Source organism: Chamaea fasciata, unplaced genomic scaffold (assembly GCF_029207755.1).
Source record: "Chamaea fasciata isolate MVZ Bird 193981 ecotype frontalis unplaced genomic scaffold, bChaFas1.0.hap1 SCAF_21, whole genome shotgun sequence".
Lineage (NCBI taxonomy): Eukaryota > Metazoa > Chordata > Aves > Passeriformes > Sylviidae > Chamaea > Chamaea fasciata.
The window spans coordinates 7,038,344-7,062,880 of NW_027094106.1; the positions used below are offsets into that span (position 1 = coordinate 7,038,344).

Sequence of the window (24,537 nt, forward strand, 5' to 3'; positions counted from 1 at the left end):
AATTCCAGAAGAATTGCCTGAGCCAGGGATTAAGGCGGTCTTTGCAGAGGGGTCGGTAGAAGTGGGCCTCTGAGATTTAGACATTAAGTGCTTTCATGGCCACCCCAGATGTGTCTCCTTTCCCTGGGATGCTTAGCAGAGAGAGTTGATTTTATACTTGGAGCATTTAAGTGCTAATACAGATTCTTGAAAAACCTAAGATGACACAAGCAGCTGATTTGGTATTATTTCTGGTAAATAACATCTATCAAATCATGGCATGATTTTTCAACAGAAGTATTTATCTTAAGCATGTTGTCCAAAGCATTTATGGTTCCCTCCCTCTGTTCTCTATATTCCAATCTTAGCAGCAGTCTTGCTCTGATGAGTTCGACTAACAGCTCATTGCTTTTTGTGCCTGCCTTTTGAGTATTGATCATCTGCACTCCAAGGAGCTGAACTATTCCTTTCTCTGGGTGTGTGTGTGTCTGTGTAGGAGGTAGAGGTGGCAGTGTGTCTCCAGCAGTCCTGAATTCTAGCTTTAGAGTTAAATCTGCTATGCCTGTTTCTGTTTTGTCGCTGCGGTGACTTGTTTAACTCTGTACTGATGAAAGAATAATTTGTACTTGCTACTTGTCCTACTGTTTTAATTACTGTGAGCTATAAATACTCTATTCACATGAATGAAACAAACTGTGCATGCTTCAGAAATAGCTTTTGTTTGTCTTCAATGCGTATGTTTCTTTATTTTGAAGAAAGTAATAAGCCCAGGATTAAAACACTTTCTATTTTACGTCCATATTTATTTGTTTTGTTCAGAAGTTCACTGGAGTTATGATCTAGCCTATGTAAAGAAAATTGATTAAGGGCATTCTGGTATCGTTTATATTTACTTTGGTTTCATAATACGATTTTATCATTGGTGGGAACAATTATTCTCTCCAATAAGGTCATATTTTATACTAAAAATAAGTTTAAAACCATTGAAAAATGTCATACTGTGCTCTTAATGAGATCTTGGAGCTTTTTTTTATGCAGGAAATCATGAATACTTCTTGACTAATACATCACTTCGCTCTTTCCAGTGTAGAAGTTTAGCATGGTGCTTTCTTGGTTTGGCTTTTATTGCTTAGTACCTCAAGGCCTTGGTGGCTGAAGGTAAAAGGCAACTAAGTCATTCCAATGTCAGTGAGAGAGTTTATGCTATTGCTGCACTGTGTAATTCTGTAGCATTTCTGGTGTTGAGAAATGCTTAACTTAGTCAATCAGCTGCCTCAGTTGTGGACTTCTGTGTTCCCTGGTTTCGTGTGTTTCTCTAACCCTAACATTTTTATTGAGGAGGATTTGGGGTTTGCAGTTGTTTTCCAAAGCCTTAGGGTAGATGGGCCCTCTGTCCCTCTGTGAATACTACCCGCATACCAACACATGAGGAAGAGTGTGCTGAGGGATTAACAGGACCTGGAAAACAGCTTTTGAGCCTTTTGCTGTTGGGTGAGGTTCTTCTCCCTCTGGTTAACTTCAGAACTGATACTCTTGCTCAAAAACATTTGCAATATCAGCACTCTTACTTTGGTGGCTGCATACTTTAGTGGTTTCAGCTACTGCATTTAGTTTTGAAGGTACTTTCTGGTAGTTGTAGTTTTGCTGTTGCACTCTCAGACTTTTGCCTTTCTTGCCTGAGGAGATGTGGACATGCAGCACATGGGGGGACTTGGAGGTCTCCAAGGGAAGCAATGTCAGTGTGTAGGCACACACTGGAACTTGACATTTTGGCCTCTTCTGTACTTTCAAGTTGCACTAGCAGAGCTCCCCTTATTATAAACCTGGCTTTGTTTTGTCTGTTTATATTTTTCTCTAGCAGAACCATTCCTTTATCTAGTAGGTAACTCATTTTAAATTGGCCCTTGTAAAGATTAAACTAGCAATAGAGAAACATTATCAAGAATGTAGTCAGATAGTTGGCAGCTGATAAAGGGTGCCTCATCCAGTGTAATACAGTGACTAGTAGGGATAGGTCTTTATAGTAACAAGAGTTGAGAGAGGCAGCTGATCCTGCTGAAGGACACTTATCACCCACATCTCTTTCAGGTTGGGGTGTATGTTTGATTTGACAACAGAATTGGTATCCCTAAATAGAGGATCACTTCTTTTTTGAGGACTTGGTCAGATACTAAGTATTTACCAGTATATCCTATGCACACATATAAATATAAAGCATTCTATTGATGAAAGATCTTTGCATACAGCCTAACTGATCAGCAACTTATTTTGTAGGTCTGCAGTGAACATCATAGTGTCAACACAACTTACTTTGATTTGAATCTCGAGATAGTTGTGACTCTTAAAATAATTAAATGACCTAATAGCAACAACCAAAAAAAAAAAAAAAAGTAACGGTTGTGTAAAGTCTTTCTATTTCTTTTATTCCCTACAGAAATGGCAGGATATTATTAAGGAAGTCAAGTTCCTCCAAAGAATAAAACACCCTAACAGTATAGAATACAAAGGCTGCTATTTGCGGGAGCATACAGCATGGGTAAGCATCTGCCGCTCTGCACTTGTCTTGCCTTGGTTAAAGCTACTTTGAAATCTCTCCAGCTGCATTTTGGGAGGCACCTGAGCACTGGCGTTGCACAGACTGAGATGAGCATAGCCAAGGGCCTTACAGGTGCTCTGCAAACTGAATGTACTTGCTGGAACCAACATTTAAGGAAATTTTCCCTTTTGCTTAGATTAAGTGTTGCTGTTCTAGTGTATTTAACTTGATAAACTAAGTATTTGAAATAATGTACACCCATCACTTATAAAGTTTTGTAGTGCAATATACTAAAGAAATCATATTATTGAACTAATAGTTTAGGTTGTAAGTACTGTTTTGTGAATAACTGCAATAAATCTGTAGGGCAAAGTTTTAGTTTCTCTTTTTGAAATCTGACTGGGACAGAATCTTAAGTAAATCCCTAAATAGCCCTTTAATACTCTGATAAGCTTGTTAAGTGCAGTTTAACATTCCTGTTAAGTATGTGCATATAAAATACGATATGTAATACAATACCTAACTGGTTATGAATGTGCTTTGGCCTTCCATGCAAGTGGTGTTGCTTGGTATCTTACACGGGAGGGTTATGCCTGGTTCCAGTTAGAGCTGCACTTGTGGGAGGGGTCAGTGTGACAGTACTTGGGATGGAGTTTATGGTACAAGCAATACTTGGTTTGTTATGGCAGCCTGCACCGTGTGCTCCAGGATTTAGTTCTAGATTTCTCCATACATGTCTAGAAAACATATATTTACTATTACAGATTTTCTAACTACTTTGATTTCTTCCTATAACAGCTTGTTATGGAGTATTGTTTAGGATCAGCATCAGACTTATTAGAAGGTAAGTCACACATGTTTATTTGATAGCAAGTCTGAAGTAAAGTACTGAACTAGGAGGTTACAGCGTCACAGAATTTTCCTTGCATTTATAGTTTTGTTTAGGGCCAGAGTGTGTATAAATAGGCACAGTTTGTTAAATTCTTACATAGTTGTAGTGTTTTTTCTGTAGAATATTGGCTTTCCCAGGTGCTTAGTTTCTACTTGATTCACATTATTTTAAAGTTGTCAGCCAGCTGTTTATTTGCTTCTGGGTTTTAGGTTCTCCTGCCATGACAGTTCAAGATTTGCTTCTGAAAAGCCTTGCTGTTGATCCTAATGCTTACTAACATTAGGCCTGTTGACTAGAGTATCACTACAGCAGTGTTAGGGTTGTGCTTGATGAGGTCTTTCATCAAATGGTCATTTTTCTATCAGGCTTCCTATAGTGAACTTTCTTTGAAGAGATATGTATGGCCAGTAAGTTGTTTCCTTGCCAGAAGCATTTCAGGACCAAAAGCTGAGCTTGCTACAATTTATGTGTGAATTGCTGTAAATTCTGGGGTTTGGGGTTTCACTTCATTAATGGAAAACTGGATATTGAGTCTCAAGTAGTTACTTGGGAGAATGGTCACATAACTGACAGGGTTTAGGGTTGGAGAGTGGTCTCTTTGGTAGTAAATAGCTGCTGGTTTACAGTTAGAAGATTACATTGGATTATAGAATGTACTCTGTGAACTATTTTTACATTTCCTTCTCATACTAAACCTAGTGAAAATGAACTTTTAGTATTTCTGTTTACATTCCTAACAGTACTGGCTTGCATGCTGCAAACTGTATTGTTTTCTGTAATATTGAATTTCACATAAATTCTTTCCTTAAGTTCATAAAAAGCCATTGCAAGAAGTGGAAATAGCAGCAATTACCCATGGTGCTCTCCAGGGATTAGCATACTTGCATTCTCACAATATGATCCATAGGTAAGCGGTTATACTTTTGCTGTCTCATACACACACCTAATTTGTTTTGTTCATTGTATCCCCTCCATCCCAAATTCAACATTGTAAGCAGAGATTTTCTTTTCACAGTATCCATATGCTCCCAAACAAGTGATTTATAGTAGTCTAAACACTAGCAAGCTCTGTATCTGCACATGCCCTGCCTCTTACAGCTGATGTTCATAATTTTTGCAGAATTCCTTCAAATATGCTAAGTTTTTCAGTGCTGATTGTCCCTGAAGCAGTGAATAGCAAGTGCAGCCAAAGAGTTTGTAGGAACTGCAAGGCCAAGAATGCTGAGGCAGGGAGAGCACTAATTCTTGAAAAATTAGTTTTACACCAACACACGTGTTGAGAAGCGCACAGTAAGTTTGGGATGCAAATGTTCTTTGTGTTTAAAGTAGCTTCTACAATGAAGAATTTGAATAGTTAGATTATGAAATCCTTTTAAAAAACTTTGATGAAGGACATACTTGACTCAGAAGGTTTTGCTGAACTGTATGAAGCTTTTCATGTTGTACCACTTAAAAGTTCATTATTAAGGCAGACATTAAGACTAACATGTGAGGCAAAAGAATCCAAAATGAAGGGCCACTTTAAACAATTAGCCTGATGGTTAAAGACTTTGTGTTTGGTGGAAATGTGAATATTTTGCAGCTTGAACATGTGAATATTGGTGTGTGTTATAGTCTGTCCAATAGTTTTCTTCTTTGGAGAGGAGTTGTAGTGACACTTGTATTTTATCACCAGAGATATCAAGGCAGGGAACATCCTGCTGACAGAGCCAGGACAGGTGAAACTTGCTGACTTTGGGTCTGCTTCCATAGCATCTCCTGCCAACTCATTTGTGGGGACGCCATATTGGTAAGCCAAGAGTTTTACTTATTTCTGGCTTTGTGAAATGAAAGGATTGTGTATTGGCTATGTAACAGACTTGGGCTTATTGGAGCTGGCTTTGTAATCTTCTAGTTGTGGTGGTGATAAAATGTACTTTGTTAGAAAAAAAAGTTTAAGTAGTAAGTAGGCTCTGAGTTCCAAGAAATTGTGTATCCCTGTGTTTGTAGTTCACAAAAAGTAATAAAAATATTTTGCTGTTCTACTTAGACTGACCTAAAGTGGTAGAGGTGGGATTGAGTCATCTGTAATATATTTTAATCACTCCCCCCAGTGGTTTAAACAATTCATGTATTCTTACTGCGTCTGGTTGTTGAAATAACTGAAGTGTTTTTTCTTTCATAGGAAAGGCCAGGTTCACTGAACCAACCCCTTTGCAGATCCCTTGTATGCTTTTGATCTATTGCACCTAATCTGTGGTGTTTACTCAACTGCATGTTATAATTACTTCACCAGAGTTGGTCAGCCAGCTAAACTATTGGAAATGTGGGTGGGTGAGAAGGTGGTGATACTCATAAATGGAGAGCTGGGCAAAGCACAGGAGGAAATCACACAACCTCTGCAGGCCTGCGCTAGTGTGGGTGCCTGGTCTTTGTTCCCAGTATCCTATGGTCATACCTGATACCTTGGGGGAATGATTTGTTTATCGTAGCTGAAATCATGGAAACAGCCTATTTTGTACTGATGAAGATAATGTGTTCTGTTGCCTGTTTTGAGCACCAGTTTCTTTTCTTAGGATGGCCCCAGAAGTGATTTTAGCCATGGATGAAGGGCAGTATGATGGCAAAGTAGATGTTTGGTCTCTTGGAATTACCTGTATTGAGTTAGGTAAGTTATTTCCTTTGAAAAAAAATTAAAATGTCATTTTTTTAATACCTAGAACTTACTCAGCTGAATCACAGTGCAGAAGATTTGTGCTCCCTTTCTTGTCCTGGTTTCTCTGGGCCCCGAGTTTTCGAGAAAAGTGCGAAATGTGCTTTCTAGAATTCAAGACCGAGTCTCCAGTTTGATGTTTATGGAACTAGTGTTTTCATTACCTGCAGAAAAAGAGTTATATAGACAAAGAGAGCAGCCAAGTGATATCACTAAGGGTGTTCACATTCTGTGGGAGAGGCAGTTAACTTCCGAACTGAAAAACAGTCAATTGCTGAACAGCTTTAGAAGTGAACCATTAAAGGTACCAATGTAGAGATATATTTAGAGATATTAGTTTATATTTTTTCTGTGAAAATTTAACATAGGTTAACAAATTCTGCTGTGATAAAGTTCTGGAGAAGTGGACACCTTCAAAGCTGTATTCAGTGTGTGTTGTCAATTCTGAATAGATTTTTTTTTTTCCTTAAGCAAAAAGACACAAAATAATCCGATTTTGAAGTGATAACCTGAAACTCAAAGCCTTAAAGAAATGATGGCATTGCCATTAGAACAGACCCTTTAAAGCAGGATGTGAGTTTAAAGGGACATTGTTAGTATGGCATTCTGTTTAAATTCAACACATCGTGTTTTCTTGGAACAAAAACGCCCTCGCTGGAGCACACCATGCATGCCACTGCTCCCATGCACCTGAGGCTGTCCTCCCATCCTTGTCAGATCTGATTGCTCCTGCTCCAACCCAACCTCCATGGAGGAGCAGCCCAGCCAGGCAGTGAGAGCTCCCAGGGACACACTAATCCATGTGAACTGCACAGTTTAGCTAAAAATGCTGTCTGGCATTCCAAACTGTCAACTTCATTTTCTTCCAGGACACAAAATAGATTCTTTCTTCAGAGCAGAGATTTTTTTTGTTGTTGTTGTTCTTTTTTCTTTTTTGGTTGCCAGTATAAAGCAAGTTTGAAGGGGTGTGACTGTCATGACAGAATCCTGCTCCGAGTGGAGTAAGGAGACTTGGCTGGCTGCAGGGCTCCAGGAATGCAGTGAGCTCATGGCCACCACACCCCCGGGAGTCCTGCACGCCGCGTTCTTGCAGGATGAAGTCTGTTGGGCTTCGTCTATGGCTGCTGGCGTGGTGGGAGGTGAGACTAGGTCAGGACAGCAGAGCAGTGTAGGCTGGGTCCGTGTGCCTGGCTCATTTGTGTTGCTTTGAGTAAGCATGGGAAGGCAGCAGGGAAATGAGATGTCTGGTTGTCTTCTCAAATTAGCACTTAGTCTTAGAAATGGTCTTATTGAGGACTCAGTTTCAGGGTTTCCAGAAGATTTCTATTTTATTCAGGTGAGCTAAGAGAAAAAAAAAAAAGTAGAGAGAACAGTGAGTTAAAATAGTTTAATGAATAATCTGTCTGATCCTTGATAGCAGCGGCTAGTTATCTGACAGATTAGAGGATGTAATGTGCTGAATTTGAGGGAAGACTTAAGTCCTCAATTTACCCGTTCAGGAATTTGTAGGGCTTAGTCCATCCTGCCATAGCCATGAGTGAACCATGATCTCTGATCCATAGTTCAGTGCTACTCTTCAACTCAGAACTGAGAAGCAGACTAAGAAAAGTAACATTATTTTTTTCCTTGTTTGTTTTTGTTTTTTTGAGGAAGGAAAGTTTTCTGTTGCATTTTCAGTAGTGTAGGACTGTCCTCGTGGCCTGACCAGCTTCTCTGGAATGTCTATGGCGAGGCTGAGCTTTATAAAGTTTGCCCCATAAACATTCTGATGAAGCTTCAGTTTTGTTGTTACAGTGAGATCATCTCCTTCCTCATTAAGCTTTCATGCTGTGTCAGTCTATAAGAGTAACACAAGCTTGAAAGAGAGAAGAGCCAAAGAGAAGGCAACTCTCAAAATAGTATAAAGAGTTGGCCTGTTGCTGACTTCCTGCCCATGTGCTTAGTCAGTTCAGTGTGATTTGATGGTTCTTGTAACCAGCTTTTCTTCATCACTGCTGTCCTGCTAGAAATAAATATTTCTTAGCTTTTTAGCAACTGTAGATTAAAAAAAACAAAGGGGGGGGTGTATGAAACCAAGAATGCTTAGTGGCGAAACACCCAGTATAGAGCTTACTGTTAACTTACTCCTATTTTAGTACATTACAATGAGTCAGAGAACTCAACTATGATAAACCACGTAATTTAAAAGCTTGAGAGGACAAGGCATTTGATCTTCAAAGGGCTTTCATCTTCTGCAATGGCACAGGACGTATGCCAACATATCTGTCTGATTGCAGGGTAGGGTTGGTTTGGGGTTCCATGTTCAGGCAGTAGGGATTTTGCTGATGTGGTTTTCTTTTTAAAGAGATGTAAACTGTAAAAAAAAAAAAAAAAAAAAAAGAGCAACAACATGAGACTATCTCCCTATATAAAAACTTCTTTTCTCTTGTGTGCAGCGGAAAGGAAGCCTCCTTTGTTTAACATGAACGCAATGAGTGCCTTATATCACATAGCGCAGAATGAATCCCCTACACTACAGTCTAATGAATGGTGAGTATTGCTGAGGGAGGAATGTTGTAGGGGATTGCTGTAAATGGAGTGCTTTGTCATGCTGAGTTCTTGAAATGGCTGGAGTCCTGTTGGGAGGATGTGAGCTGGAAGGTTCTCATCAGATTCACTATACATTTCATACACAAAATTGAGCAATTACTAAATATATGTTTGAGACTCTTCAGTGTACTAGGAACAGGACAGGCTACTGGAAGAACTTAAGATCCTGTAAAAAATTCCGTTCATGGGTCAGTAAACTTTTGAAGCTCCCAAGCTAGCCAAAACTGTGGGTTTTAGTGGGTTTTTTTTATCACAAACCACACTGTCAATTTCTAAACCCTATTTTGTTGAAGTATTGCTTTGCAAGATGAAGACGCAGCTTGTGTGTGGCAAGTGTCTGTTGCATAAACTTCAGAAGAACAAAGCACAGTAGTAACATTTTGCGCCTCCCAGCCTCAACAACTGTCTTTTGTAAACAGCAAATACAGTAAACTAATTTCAGAAGTTAAAAACTTCCTAATTATGTTTTACTGAACCATAGTTCTTGGCCTAGGAGCTACAAACATCCAGATGTGAGGATCTTGACTCCTTAATGAATTAAACTGGGTCGTTAACTTAGGTGGATTTTTTTTTCCTCTCCTTGACACAGGTCTGATTATTTTCGAAACTTCGTAGATTCTTGCCTCCAGAAAATTCCTCAAGACAGGCCTACATCAGAGGAGCTTCTGAAGGTTGGCTTCCTTGTCCTTTCTGTTTTCCATGTGGTATTAAAAGGGGCTGTGCCCTGTGATGATGATCTGTCTCACCTACTGTACAAGGTTATGGTTAATGATGCTCAGACACCTTTGAGCTGCGAGTGCTGTGGGGTGTACTGAGCTGGCAGCCCTGGCTTTACTGCCTGTCTGCAGTGTCTCAGAGTGTTCCCCAGGTGACTTTCCAAGCCAGCCTTGGAGTTCTCATCATAAAAGGTCGCTTCACCAAGTGACACTGGATGACCATCGACTTGTCAAGAGTTTTAGTTGTTAAACTCAATCATTCCAGTGATTATAATTAATCCTGACAGAGCTGCTGTGCATTAGCTAACAAATACCTTTTGTTACTATCCTCTGTGTTCTGTGCTGTAGGACACTCCAATGTGCTTTACACAGTACCTGAAATCCACTGTTGGGGAAAAGGGGGCGAAAGAAAGCACTTTTTCCTCCCTGTATTTTTCCTTGGCTTGAAAAAGCCTTAGCAGTCTGCAGGCTTTCTCTTGCTTTATTTCTTTGCTTCTTTTTTAGTTCTTCATTTGTGCTCCTGAATGCTGCAGGTACTTGGCTTTGCTCACTGTAGTCTGGAGACAAAGCCAGTGGGGTAGATTGTTGCAAAAGGCTGACATGTGAGCAGAACTCAGAGAGAAGTTGGGTGTTGGAGCTGCTTTTTTGTGTGACTTTGATGGATTTCCTTTGTGGCATCAGGTGGCATTCAGAATTTTGCTAACTTGTCGTCTCTTTACAGTGCTTCTCACATTTTGGGTTTCTTTTTATTCTGGCCCTGTTTCTGCTAAACAGTGTTTTTCCAAATTTTTTGTATTGCAGGGAAATGAATGCTATTTATGAAGGTTTTATCAGCACCTTTTTGCATGTTTTTACCTAAAAATGGCTCTGAGGACTTGTGCCTCTTTGAAAACTGTCTATTCAGAAAGTAAATGCAATTATTCAGGAAAGGTTTTGGTGTGGGTGTGTAGTCCTGCCATTTCAGAATTCTACAGATTGGTTTTATTTTGAGCAATGTACTGCAATTAAAGAGAACATTGATGGAAATAATACGTTTGGGAATGTATTCCTTCCATAACTATAGTCTGAAACAGCTGCATGCCACTTTACAGGGACAGGTAGGGAATGTGCGATGTTGGAAACAGCATTGCAGTTCTCCAAAGGAACAAAATGAAAGTAGTGGTGGTGTTAATAATGACTCATGCTTGCACAGCACATTGCATCTGGAGACTGCAAAAGCTGCTTCTGACATACATAGACAGTTCTTGCTTTACCTATTGGCAAAATGTAGCCACCTTTGCAGAGAAATGTGGTGAATATCTCTAGGAGAAGAGCAGAGCACAGGGAACTGTTCCAGGACCAGGCTCTAAGGTTCACAGCCTATTTTATGACTCAGAGTTGTATGATGAATATTTGATTCCCAGGCTTTTCTAAACAAGGAAAAGGGTTTTATACTGAGAGTTACCTGATGAGTTAACTAACATTTGGTTAAAGATACTAACCAGTCTAGTACCTTTAGCTTTTATTTGGTATTTGTTGCTCTTCCCTCATTAAACCACGAGTAGATAATGTCTCTGAAGTCTAGGTTTATAGTGAGTAAGTTTTCATGGCATGTAAAATGCTGTTTCTGGGTTTTTACATCTTTATTTTTTGGTACACTTATTCTGAAATCTGTCTGGATTGTGAAGTCTAAAAATAATGCCAGTGTTAGCTGTGAAGATGTTCTTCTGTGCAGGGAAGAGGGCTAATACACCCAACTAAAGCTCATCACTGTGTCCTCAAAGCATGTGCATTGGAGGCATGAGAGGCCACTCACCTATTTGTGTGTCCTGCAGCACATGTTTGTTCTTCGAGAGCGGCCCGAAACAGTGTTAATAGACCTGATTCAGAGAACAAAGGATGCAGTGAGAGAACTGGACAACCTGCAGTATCGTAAAATGAAGAAGCTCCTCTTCCAGGAGGCCCACAATGGCCCTGCAGTGGAAACACAGGAGGAGGAGGAGGTGAGAGAAATGCTGGATTTCATCACTGAACCAGAGAAAATGAGACTGTCATTTAAATAACCACAATTCAGATATTCCTGAAACGAAGGGAGGCTGTTTACACACCTGGCTGTAAACACTGTCTCCCTCTGTGCTTGGAATAAAGCTACCTCAAGGCACAAACAAGGACAAACAGGGTAGATGCCTAGCGCTGGCAAGAAGCTGTGCCATGTGTTCATGCTTGAACGGTCAGCTTCCAGTCCTGTAAATCCTTGCTTTCTTTGCCTGTTTACGAGGCTTCATGAGGACTCTTTAGCAACTGCAGTTAACCTCTGTTTTGACCATATGTACTGAAAATGTTGTTCTAAATCTAAGGCATAGAGGTTTGTACTTGATTTATTAAAAAAAAAAAAAAAAAAAAGGAAAAACAGGTCATCAGGGAAATTGATTTCTCTTTTTTGGGTTGAGTGCTGCAATCGCCATGCAGAGACGGAGACTCTGAATTCCAGTTCTCATGTACAGAAAGGAACCTGCAAGGTGCAGGGTTCCAGCTGAGCACTCAGGTGATGCTGGTGTCACAGCAGTTTCTGGTGACACGCTGTGGCTGATACATGATAGAGTTCAGCTTGTTAACAGGCTCGCTGTTGAAAAGAATCTGACATCAGCCAGTTAATCTTGACAAGGCTGACTCTTTCTCTCCAGAGCATCCCACAGGAAAAACGTTTCATGGTGATGCCTGGAGGCTGGAAAGTGCCATGACGTGGCAGGTGGATGCCTTTAGAGAGAAATGGAATGAACGTTCCATTTGGTAGTGTCCACAAGTACCACTGGGATGGGTTTGAATTTTCTTTCTTAATTCCTTTCTCCTAGGAACAAGATCATGGTGTGGGCAGGACGGGAACAGTGAACAGTGTCGGAAGTAATCAGTCCATTCCTAGTATGTCTATCAGTGCCAGTAGCCAAAGCAGTAGTGTTAACAGTCTTCCAGATGCCTCGGATGATAAGAGCGAGCTGGATATGATGGAGGGGGACCACACCGTGATGTCAAATAGCTCTGTCATTCATTTAAAGCCGGTAAGCGCTGGATTCTTAGTGGAGAATTTCGAAGGTGTAAAGTGGGAGAGAATTTGGTTGGCACAAAGTCAGCTGTTCCCCTTCCCAAGTCATTATCTGCAGTTTATATTATTGTGCCCCAAATATATATATGAATGTGCACTGGAGACTTGGGAAAGTGGCTGTGAGGATCTTTTTTTTTTTTGTTAATTCACTAAAAATTACTTTACCAATGGAATTGTTTCAAAAGCAGTTTACTTTATCAGGAGGTGTTGGAATGGGAGGTTATAAATAGGTTTGTTTGGTGGATACCCTTAACATGTATAGCACTGCCTTGTAGGACAACAGGGTGTGTGAGTTCCCCTTTTTACCTCCTCATTAGAGAATTCTTTAAGTCAGGACCTACAGTAGAAGCTGAAATCAGTTCTGCAGCACCTAGCTTCCCAGCACTTGGTTTGAATATTTTGTTAATGAATAAAGTATAGGAAAAACAAATGCAGCAGAAATCACTTCCCTGCTTTCCCTCTGCCAGATGAAGGGTGGGCTGGGGAGTGCCCTCTGAGCTGGGCTGCTCTTGGCATGGAGGGGTTGGCACTGGTTTGCTCAAAGCACTACCGTTTTCATGGCTAATGATAGGCGTGGCTAGAATGTCTTGTTCTTTGCCCAGATATGCTACAAAGACACAGGTATTTCCTCAGGGAGTTAATTAGTGTATCATATCTAACTAGTAATCGCTCTGTGATGAATGACAAACTCAAAATAAGAATGTGGAATACACCATGACAAATTTTAAAATTTGCTTTGAGGTATTTCTGCAGTGGGTGTAATGAAAATCTTCCTCTGTCTTTCAGAGCTACAAAGATGTTGTTTTTGTCTTTCAGGCTTGATAAAATCTATTTCATAGCTTTTATGTTTTGTTGAAGTAAACTGTTTAACTCAGCTTTCAGTTTTCCAATTTTTTTTCTCATTTTCAGCTTTAATTAGTCATCTTCCTCTTAGTAATAAAAAATCACAACGAAAATTCTGAAAGCAAAGGTCTTAGATCAGAACTCCTTTTGCAGTATATACCTTCATTGGCAGGAGGATCTTTCAGGGCTGATGAATGTGAAACGCTTTTTTCTTCCTTTTAAATAAAAAGACCGAAATTAAAAATCTTTAGTAACACAGTTTCTCCTTATTCTCTGACATTATTTGCTGACAAGGAGGAAGAGAACTACAGAGAGGAGTCGGATCCTCGGACAAGGGCATCAGAACCCCAGTCTCCTCCCCAAGTATCTCGCCACAAGTCTCATTATCGCAACCGGGAGCACTTTGCTACCATACGCACAGCATCGCTGGTACGTGGAGGGCTGGTCTGGGGAGAGCTCTGCAGGAGGGGATGCTTTGAACACAGCTTTGTGCAACTTCTCAGAGCTTTCAGAACATCACCAGAATATGAGCTATCTTCCTTGACTGAGATACTGTCACCAAAATAATTTAGCGTCAGTTAATAAAAGCTTCAGTGAGACACCTGGGCAAATGTAATTTGTGTATATTAAATAGTCTCAAATCCAATGTGCCCTGTAGAATATAGGAAGCCATTTATAATAACAAGCTGGTTTTTAATTTCATATGCATATTATGAATATTTGTGTGAGTGTGTGTGTATATGTATCCACCCTCATTGTATTAGGCTAAAAGGCCATTATTTAGTACCAGCTTTATAACAATTGTACTGTTTTTCTGCTGGAGCCCATGTGAGCTTATCTCGTACAGCAGAATTGAGTTTTTAATCTGCTCTGCTGCCATTAGGATATGTGCTTTTCTTTACAACGAAATCATATTTCTTAACTGAATCGTTTTCTTTTGTGGTTTGAAGACTGCTGAAAAGCAGATTAAGCAGCATTAACTTCCTCTGGCCCGATGTGGTTATCTTCCTAGGTGACAAGGCAAATGCAGGAACATGAGCAAGACTCTGAGCTCCGAGAGCAGATGTCTGGCTATAAACGTATGAGAAGGCAGCACCAGAAGCAACTGATGGCATTAGAGAATAAACTGAAGGCAGAGATGGACGAGCACCGCCTCAGGTTGGACAAAGATCTTGAAACACAGCGTAACAATTTTGCTGCAGAAATGGAAAAGCTAATTAAAAAGCACCAAGCAGCCATGGAAAAAGAGGTAGGAGGTTATGGTTTATCAGACCAACCCATGTTTGTTAATTATATTGAGTTGTCCACTTCCCCTCACTGATGCAGAGATGACAGTGTGGACTCTGAGATGTCTTGTTTTTAGGAGCCAAGCAAATTGCTAATTAGAAAAAGGTTAATACATTACCTCCTTACACTAAGGGTTATGTAACTAGAGGAAAGGTATGTCCTTCACGGCAGTGGGTTACACTGAATGTTAGAATCCTGACCTCAGAAAAAACACTGTGAGGGTTTTCCTCTCTTGCCACGTCTGTGCTGTCAATAATTGCCTGCCATTGAGTGTTGTGGAGGCAGATTAGCCTGCGGAGAAATCTGCCAGCTACGCTTAAATGTTCACTGTCTAGTTGTGTATGGATATGGGGGGGCTCTGCTTTTAAATAATTGATAATGAAGTGGTGCTGCCTACAGCAATTATTATTGATTTTTGTTCATCTCTGATCTCTCAGTGGAAGGCTGAGGATATAGTTTATCATAAGGTTTGGACTTTGTTAGGCAAGAACAGCTGGACAATAGGCCTGAGAGAATGTGGTACTGGAGGAGGACTCTGCTGGATGCCTTGATGGGATGGGGAATGAGGAGGGAGTGAGGACAAGCTCCTCTGACTTGAGAGGCATGGTGAATATTGTGGTGACTGCCATGAGTTCTGGGTCTTGAGGATGAAACCAGACACGAGCTGTAATCCTTTGGGACTCAGACTGACTTGCTGCTGATTTGCTGTAGGCTAAAGTGATGGCCAATGAAGAAAAGAAGTTTCAACAGCATATTCAGGCCCAACAGAAAAAAGAATTGAACAGTTTCCTGGAGTCCCAGAAGAGAGAATATAAACTCCGTAAAGAGCAGCTGAAAGAGGTAACTCCAATGAGAAATGTGTGATATGGTGTGAGAGTGGTGAACATGCAAAAATAAAAGTGACACTGTGCACCACAGATCTTCCACAGGATTGCAGTGAGTTCTGTGTGTACTATATTTGTTTCATGTCTTTGACCTTTGAGTAGGAGAATTTATTTAGTCAGTTATGGGTACCTGTATGTTTATCTTGTGAAAGTACCGACCCTCTCCATTGTTTAATACTGCTTTTTGGCCAGAAACATGCAAATTCAGCAATCCTAAGGAATGAAAAAAGGTAGTTTATGAAAGATCATGAAGATTTTTCTCGTAAGTTGTTGTTGCAGGTAGTGGTCATTCCCTGCAGCAGTTAGTGAAGTTTCTTATCACTTAATGATATTCCTGTACAGGAGCAAGAGAACAAAGGAGTAAAGATGATCTGCATTTTTTGTAAGGAAAATACCTGTAAAGCACTATTAATTTTAATGGAGAAAGCTGTGTAATTAATTAATAATCATTGCATTTTAGTGAAAATTACTATCTCTGTGAAATGCAAAGAAACTGTAGAATCAAACTTCCTGATTCTTTTTTTGGAGTGACTGAAAACATATGCACTATAAATAATTTTTTTGAAAGAACCATTTAATGCTCAGCCATCAACTTGTGTGACACAACTTTGGAACTTGCTCCAGAGGGAAATATTCCCAAACATAGGCATTTCCCAGGAGAAAAAAAAAGGCTAAAGAGCAGCAGAGCCAAGAAAGATCTAACAAAAAACTACAGTAGCGTGGGCTCTTTATAATAACATAGAATCTTTTTCTAAGTGGGCAGTAGATCACAGAGCACCAAGAAACACTGATGAAATACAGAGGAGTTCTGTCTCATACTTTAGTTGAAATGTATCACAACAAGTCTTAATTACTGTATGGGCATCTCTAGTATGCAATTCAAGCAAGCAGAGTCTTTTGCCAAAGGAACTTTTAGCTATGTTTTACAAATGTGGAAACTCTTAAGTTTTACCTGTGAGCTTCTTTTCATTGTTTTTTGTGAGTTATGGCATCTCAGTGAGCAGCTCTGTCTTGATGAGTTACTGTAAAATGGGTATGTGCTCTGATCAAGCAAGTCACAAAAAAATTTCTGATGTGCTTCATGTGGCTGGAGTTCTGCTTGAACCACAGGATGTCAGTGCTTTCCTTCTGCCAGTCCTTTGGGAGCCTTTAAAAATGTTTACTAGGCAGTATGGCAGTACCTTCAAGTGTTTTCAGTGGCAACCCCTCATTTTGATATTTTCAGCTAATATGTAGGTCTGGAAAATGTGGACATAAACCAGTATTTTGGCCAGTGCAAAAAAAGGAAAAAAAAAAAAGGGCTGTAGTTGAATCTGCTCCACTGCAATTTGTCTCCTGGTATTTCCTTAGTGTTCCTTATGTGATGTGATGCATTTTGAAGAGGCTGAGATGACACCAACCTTGGGAAGAGAGGGTAGAACATAGTTCAGTAGTTTCTTAGTCTGGTCTGTCCAGTTCATGGCCAAGGAACTTAATGTAACTATTCCACAATTAATTACCTTGCGATTATCAGGAGCTGAATGAAAACCAGAGCACTCCAAAGAAGGAGAAGCAGGAGTGGCTCTCCAAGCAGAAGGAGAACATCCAGCATTTCCAGGCAGAAGAAGAGGCTAACCTACTGAGGCGTCAGAGGCAGTACTTGGAGCTGGAGTGTCGTCGCTTCAAGAGACGGATGCTCCTAGGCCGCCATAACCTGGAGCAGGACCTGGTTCGGGAGGTAAGGGAACAGGCAGAGATGAGACCTGCATGCACCTGTGTGAAGTGCATCTCACAGGAGCACCTGCAGTCCAACTCAAATCAAACAGAAGTGTTTGTTACTGCATCCAGAGTGTTCTGCTAGAACAGTGGTTGGATGCTTTGCCGCGCCATCTGATAATCCCCGTGGCATCCAACGTACAGGTTAATGCCCTGTTGCAGGGGAATTGTTAGGTCCAAAAAGTCATCAGACACAACAGTTAACAGAAAATGCTTACTGTGAATCCTGTTGAGCATCTAGAACAGGAAGAAGAAAAGTGAAATGAGGAAGGAAAAATTACCGGTGGCGTTGCTGTCTGCTGCTGATAAGACCGAGAAACTCTGTGGTCTGTCCTCAGATGCCTTGGAAAGAGAGAAATGCCCTTGTGAACAAAGTGAAATGTCACTTTGTCAACGGAAATCCAAGTAAGTACAAAGAGCCTAATAATTCCCTCTGTCCTCCTGCTAGGAGCTAAACAAAAGGCAGACACAGAAAGACCTGGAGCATGCTATGCTGCTGCGTCAGCACGAGTCCATGCAGGAGCTGGAGTTCCGCCATCTCAGCACCATCCAGAAGATGCGCTGCGAGCTGATCCGGCTCCAGCACCAGACCGAGCTCACCAACCAGCTGGAATACAACAAGCGCCGGGAGCGGGAGCTGCGGCGCAAGCACGTCATGGAGGTCCGGCAGCAGCCCAAGAGCCTGAAGGTACTAAGTGGTGTAGGAGCTCCAAAGGTACCAAGGGATGTTGGAACTCCATTGCAAGCTGGTGGTAGTGGAAGAGTGGTCCATGGAAAAGTGGTCCATTACAGCCTGTTCGCAGTGCAGGCAGGGCCAACGTGATTTGAAGCTTGTTAACTTAGAGTTCCATAATTGTGGTGATCAGGGTTACAGGACAGGCCACAGTACCACTAGTCCTGCCTTTTCTTGGAAGAGCTCTTCTCAGCAATGTCCCTTCCTTTCTTGAGTAGTTTAAAATACATTTAATGTTCACAGTACACTTTTTTTCCCCCTCCTACACCATTTTCTGATCCTTCTCTCCCCCATATACAAAAATAAAACCAGTATTTCTGTAATGAAGCAGTGTAATTTAAAAACAAAACCCAAAAGCTTTGTGTTGCTCTGTGCATCAGAATGAACTGCACTCTCAGTCTTGGCTAACTCACCTGGTTAGTGCTTTTATATTAAAGCTGACATGGTGGCAAGTGGGGAGGCGGGAGGAGAGAGACACCAGCCAAGTGCAGTGTCCTCAGGAAGCTCCTGGCACTGACCTTTGCTGTGTGTTTCCTGGGTTTCTCATGCTGCCCTTGTAGCTGTGGTGGCTGACCAGAATTATGGGGCCTCAGTGATTGAGTGTTCTCATTTAAGCCTTCACTTCAACCGAAGAAGTCCAGTGGTTTATTCTGAAGTGTCTGAGAAGGGAGTATAAGGCCTTTCACAAAGCTGCCTGGTACATTTCCTTTGAGGAGGCAGACTTCTTCTTTCCACCCAGTGCTCAGCTGTGCCAGTAACAAAATGAGTGTATGGCATACTGAACATGGAGTTTCTTTGTTGTTCTACATCTTTCCTCTTCACAATATTTTCCATCTGACTTAGTTTTCACCACCTGCAAGTTATCTTTTTACAGAGAAAATAACCAACTTGAAAAAAGAACTTCAGAAAAGAAAAAAATATACCTGATTTATCAATATTAGAATAATACTAAATAATGAAAACCTGGCTTGTGAGAGAGAACAAGGGACCATCTGATCACTGTTGAGAATCTCCAAGGATATAGTGTATAAATAGCAGATGACTTCACAGGGAAGCTGTGCTGCACTCTGAGCTGAATAAAACTGAAGCAGCTGTATTAGGTTGATCCTTCTGAGATTAGCATGAATGAGTTCTGCCTCCCCAAGGTGATGTGGTGCAAACACGAGTGGGCAGCATGTCCGTTCTTCCCTGGCTGCTGTCAGGACAGCAGGATCTGTGGTACTTCTGTGCTGCAGGGGCTTGTCTGCCCTCTCACCTCTGCAGACTCTCCAACCCCTTCCCTTTTCCAGGGAGGACAGGGCTGGAGCGTTTTGCAGGGAGCATGGAAAGCTTGCACTTTGCTTTGCATGGCTGTTCTGTGATTAGTGAAGGATTTCAGGCTTGAGCTGTCAATCCTGCACCTTTGCGTACACGCAGTGCTAACAGCGCAGCCCGTGGACAACCGTTGGTTTTGTCGCACAATCCCCTCTTTATCGAGGCTGTTCTCTAGCATTAACTCCTTCTCCTGCTTCTGACTAATGCAGGCAAGTATTCTTAATTGAATAGATAATTTGACCATTTGTTCAGTTTCTCTCCCCAGCACCGTTTTCCCTCAAGGGTACATTTCAGGCTTTCCCTTTGTTATTTAGTGAGGCCCTTTGTCCTGGAAGCAGGTTTTTAACGGTCAGTGTCTGTTCTATGACAGCACCAGAAGGACCCATAACTAGAATTCACCCTTCAGTGAAAACGGCTGTTATTATTTCGAGTGTGTTAATTGTGATGCAAATACCCTCTTGCTGGTATTTCACAATACTAGGTCAAAATGATCTTGTCAGAAGTCTGACTGGAAATTTTACTCCTCCCTTCTGTTTCCTGTTGTTAAAGCCTTTGGATTGGGAGCCTGTAAACAGTCTGGTGCCCAAGCAAGACTTCACAGAAAATGAGGACAAAATAGGATGATAGTGTTTTGCTGTGACCAGGTCCCTGATGGGAATGTGTAACCTGCTGACACTTCCCTTAAGGGCAGTGAGAAACAACCTTAAAGGTTTCCTGGAAGGAAATAACTTTCTGTGAAATTTAGAAGAGTTGAAAGTGATACATTCCTCTTCATGATACATGTTTTGATATGAATGAAACCCATCTTTGTCCTGCTCTCTGCATTAGGTTAGCAAAGTGTTATTGTTGTTTTGTGCAGCACAGTGTGCTTGGGCTGGGTGTGTTGTTTGATCCCACTGTACCTTTTGAGGTAGCTGCAAGTGCTGTACTTATCACCTGCCCTGCTGAGCCCTGAGTTAGTGCCAGGAGCAGGCAGTGGAGGGGCTGATGTGGCCAGCACAGAGTTTTTCCTCACTGGTTTTGATCCCAGAGCTCTTCCAACTTACTCCAACAGGAATCTGCTCCTGTGCTCTGTGCCTCTAGTGCTTCAGTATTTGGCATGGTGCCTAACAATGGGAAGGCCCTCATGTCTGATTTTAGTGGTTTGTGTTTATTTATTTATTTATTCTTACCATGATGAACTTGACCATCTGTCAGTAACCGTTGTAACTCATCACTTCTGGGTTTTGCTTTGTTAGAAGTATCCCTGCCAGCCATCCCATAGAAAGATACAGGGAACTCCAGAACACCTTCCATTTCAGGATCTTGAAACACTTAGATGTTAACCCTCACAAGCTTCTCTGGAGGCAGGTAAAAGAAAAAAGAATAATTTCTTCAAGGTCATACAGCAAAACCAAATGCCAGTACTTTGTCTAGGATTGGTGTCTCGCAGCCCTGTGTGCAATCACAGCTATGTCTCTTAAACAATACACAGATGCTAGCAAGTGCAAGGGGAGAAAAACTCCATCTCCAGTAAGCCTCCAGTGATACTGGGGAATTGTTTTGTTTGCTAGACCAGCACAATACTACTGTTTTGTGGTGTACATTTTAAAGCATCTTGTTTTTTTTGGGTTTCTCTGTGAAAACTAGGTTCATAATATCAAGGGTTAGAATACGTCTTATATTCACCAAACCCTCAATGGAAAAAGTGTTGTTCTTCTTTCCTGTCCTTTCCCATGCACCAGATCTGCTTCTTTTCATAACATTAAGTGCTGTTCATATATATGTGCCATACAAACACAGTCGTGTAAGTATGGCTTTTGGTGCTAATAAGTATTAGTCCTGTCCCTCAAGAACTTTTCTTGAAAAGCAACACCCAGGACTGGATCCAGTCCAGTGACAAATGTGAGGCTCTTTGTGCAAAGACAGCTGTATTTAGGCTGGAGCTTTGTTATGAAAGTGTCTGTATTGTAATTGTTTCGCACAGTAGCAGTGTCAAAGCAGCTGCAGCAATAGTCATTGCCTCTTGTGTATTTTGCTTCCCTCCTTGCACTGTAGATGTTAATATACATTTGTGGATTCTTGAACTCATATCCTTAATGTAATCCTAAATATCCATTTGAATGGATATTTCGCTCATTTGAAACATGCTGGTTTTTTCTTTGTGTCCCCTCCATCTTTCCAGTCAAAAGAACTACAGATAAAGAAGCAGTTTCAGGATACATGCAAGATCCAAACCAGACAGTACAAAGCACTGAGAAACCATCTGCTGGAGACCACGCCAAAGAGTGAACATAAAGCTGTCCTCAAACGGCTCAAGGAGGAGCAGACCCGGAAGCTGGCTATCCTGGCTGAGCAGTATGATCACAGCATTAATGAAATGCTCTCTACACAAGCTGTGAGTCGCCTCCGAGGGACCCAGGGTTCCTCAGCCAAAGAGGGATGTTTGCATTTTAACCGCTCTGTATCCTGACAGCAGGCTTTCTGCTTCCTTGCTGCACACGCCATTCCCTGCACAGTCCTTCCTCTGTGTTTAGAAAGCAGAGTTCAAATGCAGAGGAAAGACCTATCACCCCCTCCAGGCAGGCTGAAGCTGAAGCTGCTGTTGTGGAGATGCAAAGTGATGCATCTGTGTGGCCAGAGGACTGCTTTTGCATGAAATGTGGCAGCATAAACATCCCTATTAGAGCATCATTGCATAGTTTGCAACTGGCTGTCTTAACTCATTTAGATTTTGATTTGTTGATGACACCAACCCAAGCATGTGCCACTGGTAGAAGATGCTCATTGTGTCATGGAGGAGTCCACAGTTTTGACTGTAAATCTGAGGTCAAAGTGTTGTGAAAGTTCTGTGATTTCCCTCTTTAAGAGATTCCTTCTTTAAGGAGTGACCACATGAGCAATGCTTCGAATCCTTGCTACATTAAATGTGCACTTTTCTTTGCAATTCTTGCATATTGCGTCCTGCTCACATCACTTTGTACACAAATTTAACGCTGTGAGGCAGGGTAGCTGGCTTCATTTATGATGGGAAGGTTAAAAGTTCAGTATCATATTGCTTTTCGGTTTATTTCATTATATCCTTGTGCCCAAAGTCCTGCATTGGCAGGGCTATGGACTTAAGTCTCCTGGGTAGAGGTAATTGGTTAATCCAGTTGAACAGAGCAAGAGAGCTTCTCTTTGCCTCTAGTGAAAGGAGAGCTGAGGATGTTTGCACCTCCAGCAGTCTGGTCTCTGCAGTGTGGATCGTGGTTCCTGAGGCGCCACTGCTCATCAGCATCACTTGCATCAGTGCTGTGGGCTCACTGTCACCAGTCTTTGTCACTGTAGGTCCTCTGTTCAGCGAAGCGAAGTACAATAGAGACCAATTGTATTGCTAAGAAAACAATGTCCCTACCCATTCTCCCCCTCCCCGCGGTCCTCCCCTGGAGTGTCAGCAGTGGTTACCCCATGGTGAAACGTCTCTATTGTCTGTCTTTCCCAGCTGCGTTTGGATGAGGCGCAGGAAGCAGAGTGCCAGGTTTTGAAGATGCAGCTGCAGCAAGAATTGGAGCTGCTGAACGCATATCAGAGTAAAATCAAGATGCAGGCAGAAGCCCAGCATGATCGGGAGCTGCGTGATCTTGAGCAGAGGGTGTCCCTCCGCCGGGCCCTCCTGGAGCAGAAGGTAAAGTGGGCATTGAGCTTCCTAAGCACACTCCATATTTCAGATCCTAAATTCCACTTATCAGTGAAAGAGAAACTGCTCTTTGCTGTATGTAGTAACACAGATCATTTGGGTGTTTGTCTCTCTGGGGTTGAAAGCTCAGTGACACATAGACTAAACTTTCTGCCAGCTCAGCCCTCCTGTGTGAGCAGCTTCTGGCTGGGATAGAGCTGCCTGAAGTATGCCAGAGGGGGCTGTGCCTCTCTGGGCAGAAGGGAAAGAGAACTGTTCTCTCTGTCTCTGAGCTGGAGATTGGCTTCTCCAGCCCATCAGAGAGCAGATAGTAACAACCTGAAGCTGGGGGCTACAGTTTTCCAGTTTTCCTATGAAATTATGTGTCTTAACAAGCAAACTCAGGTAGCCAAAACCACAGGTATGCGCATCTGCTGCTCCCAGTATCTCAGCTTGTAGTTGGCTACATGTATTCAGGTGCTCCTTGTTGAAGTTTGCTTTTCTGTGCAGTGCCAAACGTGTGTAGAATTTGGAGTGGCCTACACAGACCAAGGGAAGGGAAATGCACCAAAAAACTGGCGAAAGGAAATCCATCAGCCTTCCTTCTGCAGTTGTTTTCCCTTTGGACTTGCCCTATAGGTGTCAGCCATTGCCATTCACACAACAGTTCCCAGTTTTGTTCATCGATGTGTAATAAAAATTAGGGTGATTACTCTGTGGCTTCGAGGTTCTTTACACTGAAATTCTTCCAGGGGGTAATGGATGGAGACTGGAATAGTCCACAGAGCACTGCTCCATCTCACGGCCAGATGAGGGAGCACCCCCAAGGAGGCAGCACCGCCCTGTTGGGCTTTGGTCTTCTGCAAGGAGGCAATTGCTCTCAGAAAACAGATGAATTTGTGAAAGCAGAGTTCCTGTGTGTCACTCGTGTGCAATAGCTGCCTTTAGACACCACTGCTGGTTATTTTGGTCCCAGCTCCCGTCACAGCCTGGCACGAGTACGGATTTATCTGGAGGTGCATTGCCCTCTGGTGGCACGAGCTGCTCAGGGAGGAAGTGCCACAGTGAGCCAGTGCTCCCTGCTCTGTGGGAGCAGCATATGTTGCAGATAGTATTAGAAGCTGCAATGAGGTTAGTGACTCAAACAAACCCGTATCAACCAATAATGTTGTAGAAATCTTTCACTATGTACCAGGATTGAAGTCTCTGTGCATGGAAAACCCCTGTGGAGGATTTGGCATGGGGATGGGAAGCTTAGCAATACTACTTCACAGAGAGGAAAAACGGATAAAAATATCACCTAGCATAATTTTCTATATGTTTGTGTCTATAGCACAAACATATATTGCCTTAGAATAGCAAAAAAATTGATGGTGCTTCAGCTTTCATAGGTTCCTGTAGCAGTATGTGCAGTCTTGGCACATGAAAATCACAAGTCATGCACCAGCAATGAGACCTTGGTGGGGTTCCAGGCACTTGGCAGTGACTCAAGGGCGAACATGTGGGTTCAGAGGCAGACACGTCGTTCTTTTGCAGGGGTATTTTTTGGGAGGAGAGGTGATGTTCTGTTTTTGTAAGAACTAAGAGTTGCGAGTGTTCTG

General features: G+C 41.9%; 1 protein-coding gene across 3 annotated transcripts in view; it reads left to right on the plus strand.

Moving 5' to 3' along the window:
* The window catches only part of TAOK1 (TAO kinase 1), a 68,930-nt gene that overhangs the window by 34,211 nt on the left and 10,182 nt on the right, over window positions 1-24,537 (plus strand). For all 3 annotated transcript variants that reach the window (XM_066201868.1, XM_066201867.1, XM_066201869.1), the window contains exons 4-19: window positions 2,414-2,515; window positions 3,314-3,359; window positions 4,218-4,314; window positions 5,083-5,196; window positions 5,963-6,054; window positions 8,535-8,628; window positions 9,278-9,359; window positions 11,219-11,386; window positions 12,236-12,439; window positions 13,621-13,755; window positions 14,339-14,575; window positions 15,325-15,453; window positions 17,011-17,214; window positions 17,701-17,940; window positions 21,464-21,676; window positions 22,763-22,945. In XM_066201868.1, the coding sequence (XP_066057965.1) occupies window positions 2,414-2,515; window positions 3,314-3,359; window positions 4,218-4,314; window positions 5,083-5,196; window positions 5,963-6,054; window positions 8,535-8,628; window positions 9,278-9,359; window positions 11,219-11,386; window positions 12,236-12,439; window positions 13,621-13,755; window positions 14,339-14,575; window positions 15,325-15,453; window positions 17,011-17,214; window positions 17,701-17,940; window positions 21,464-21,676; window positions 22,763-22,945 (2,340 nt within the window). The remainder of the gene's footprint in view (window positions 1-2,413; window positions 2,516-3,313; window positions 3,360-4,217; window positions 4,315-5,082; window positions 5,197-5,962; window positions 6,055-8,534; window positions 8,629-9,277; window positions 9,360-11,218; window positions 11,387-12,235; window positions 12,440-13,620; window positions 13,756-14,338; window positions 14,576-15,324; window positions 15,454-17,010; window positions 17,215-17,700; window positions 17,941-21,463; window positions 21,677-22,762; window positions 22,946-24,537) is intronic.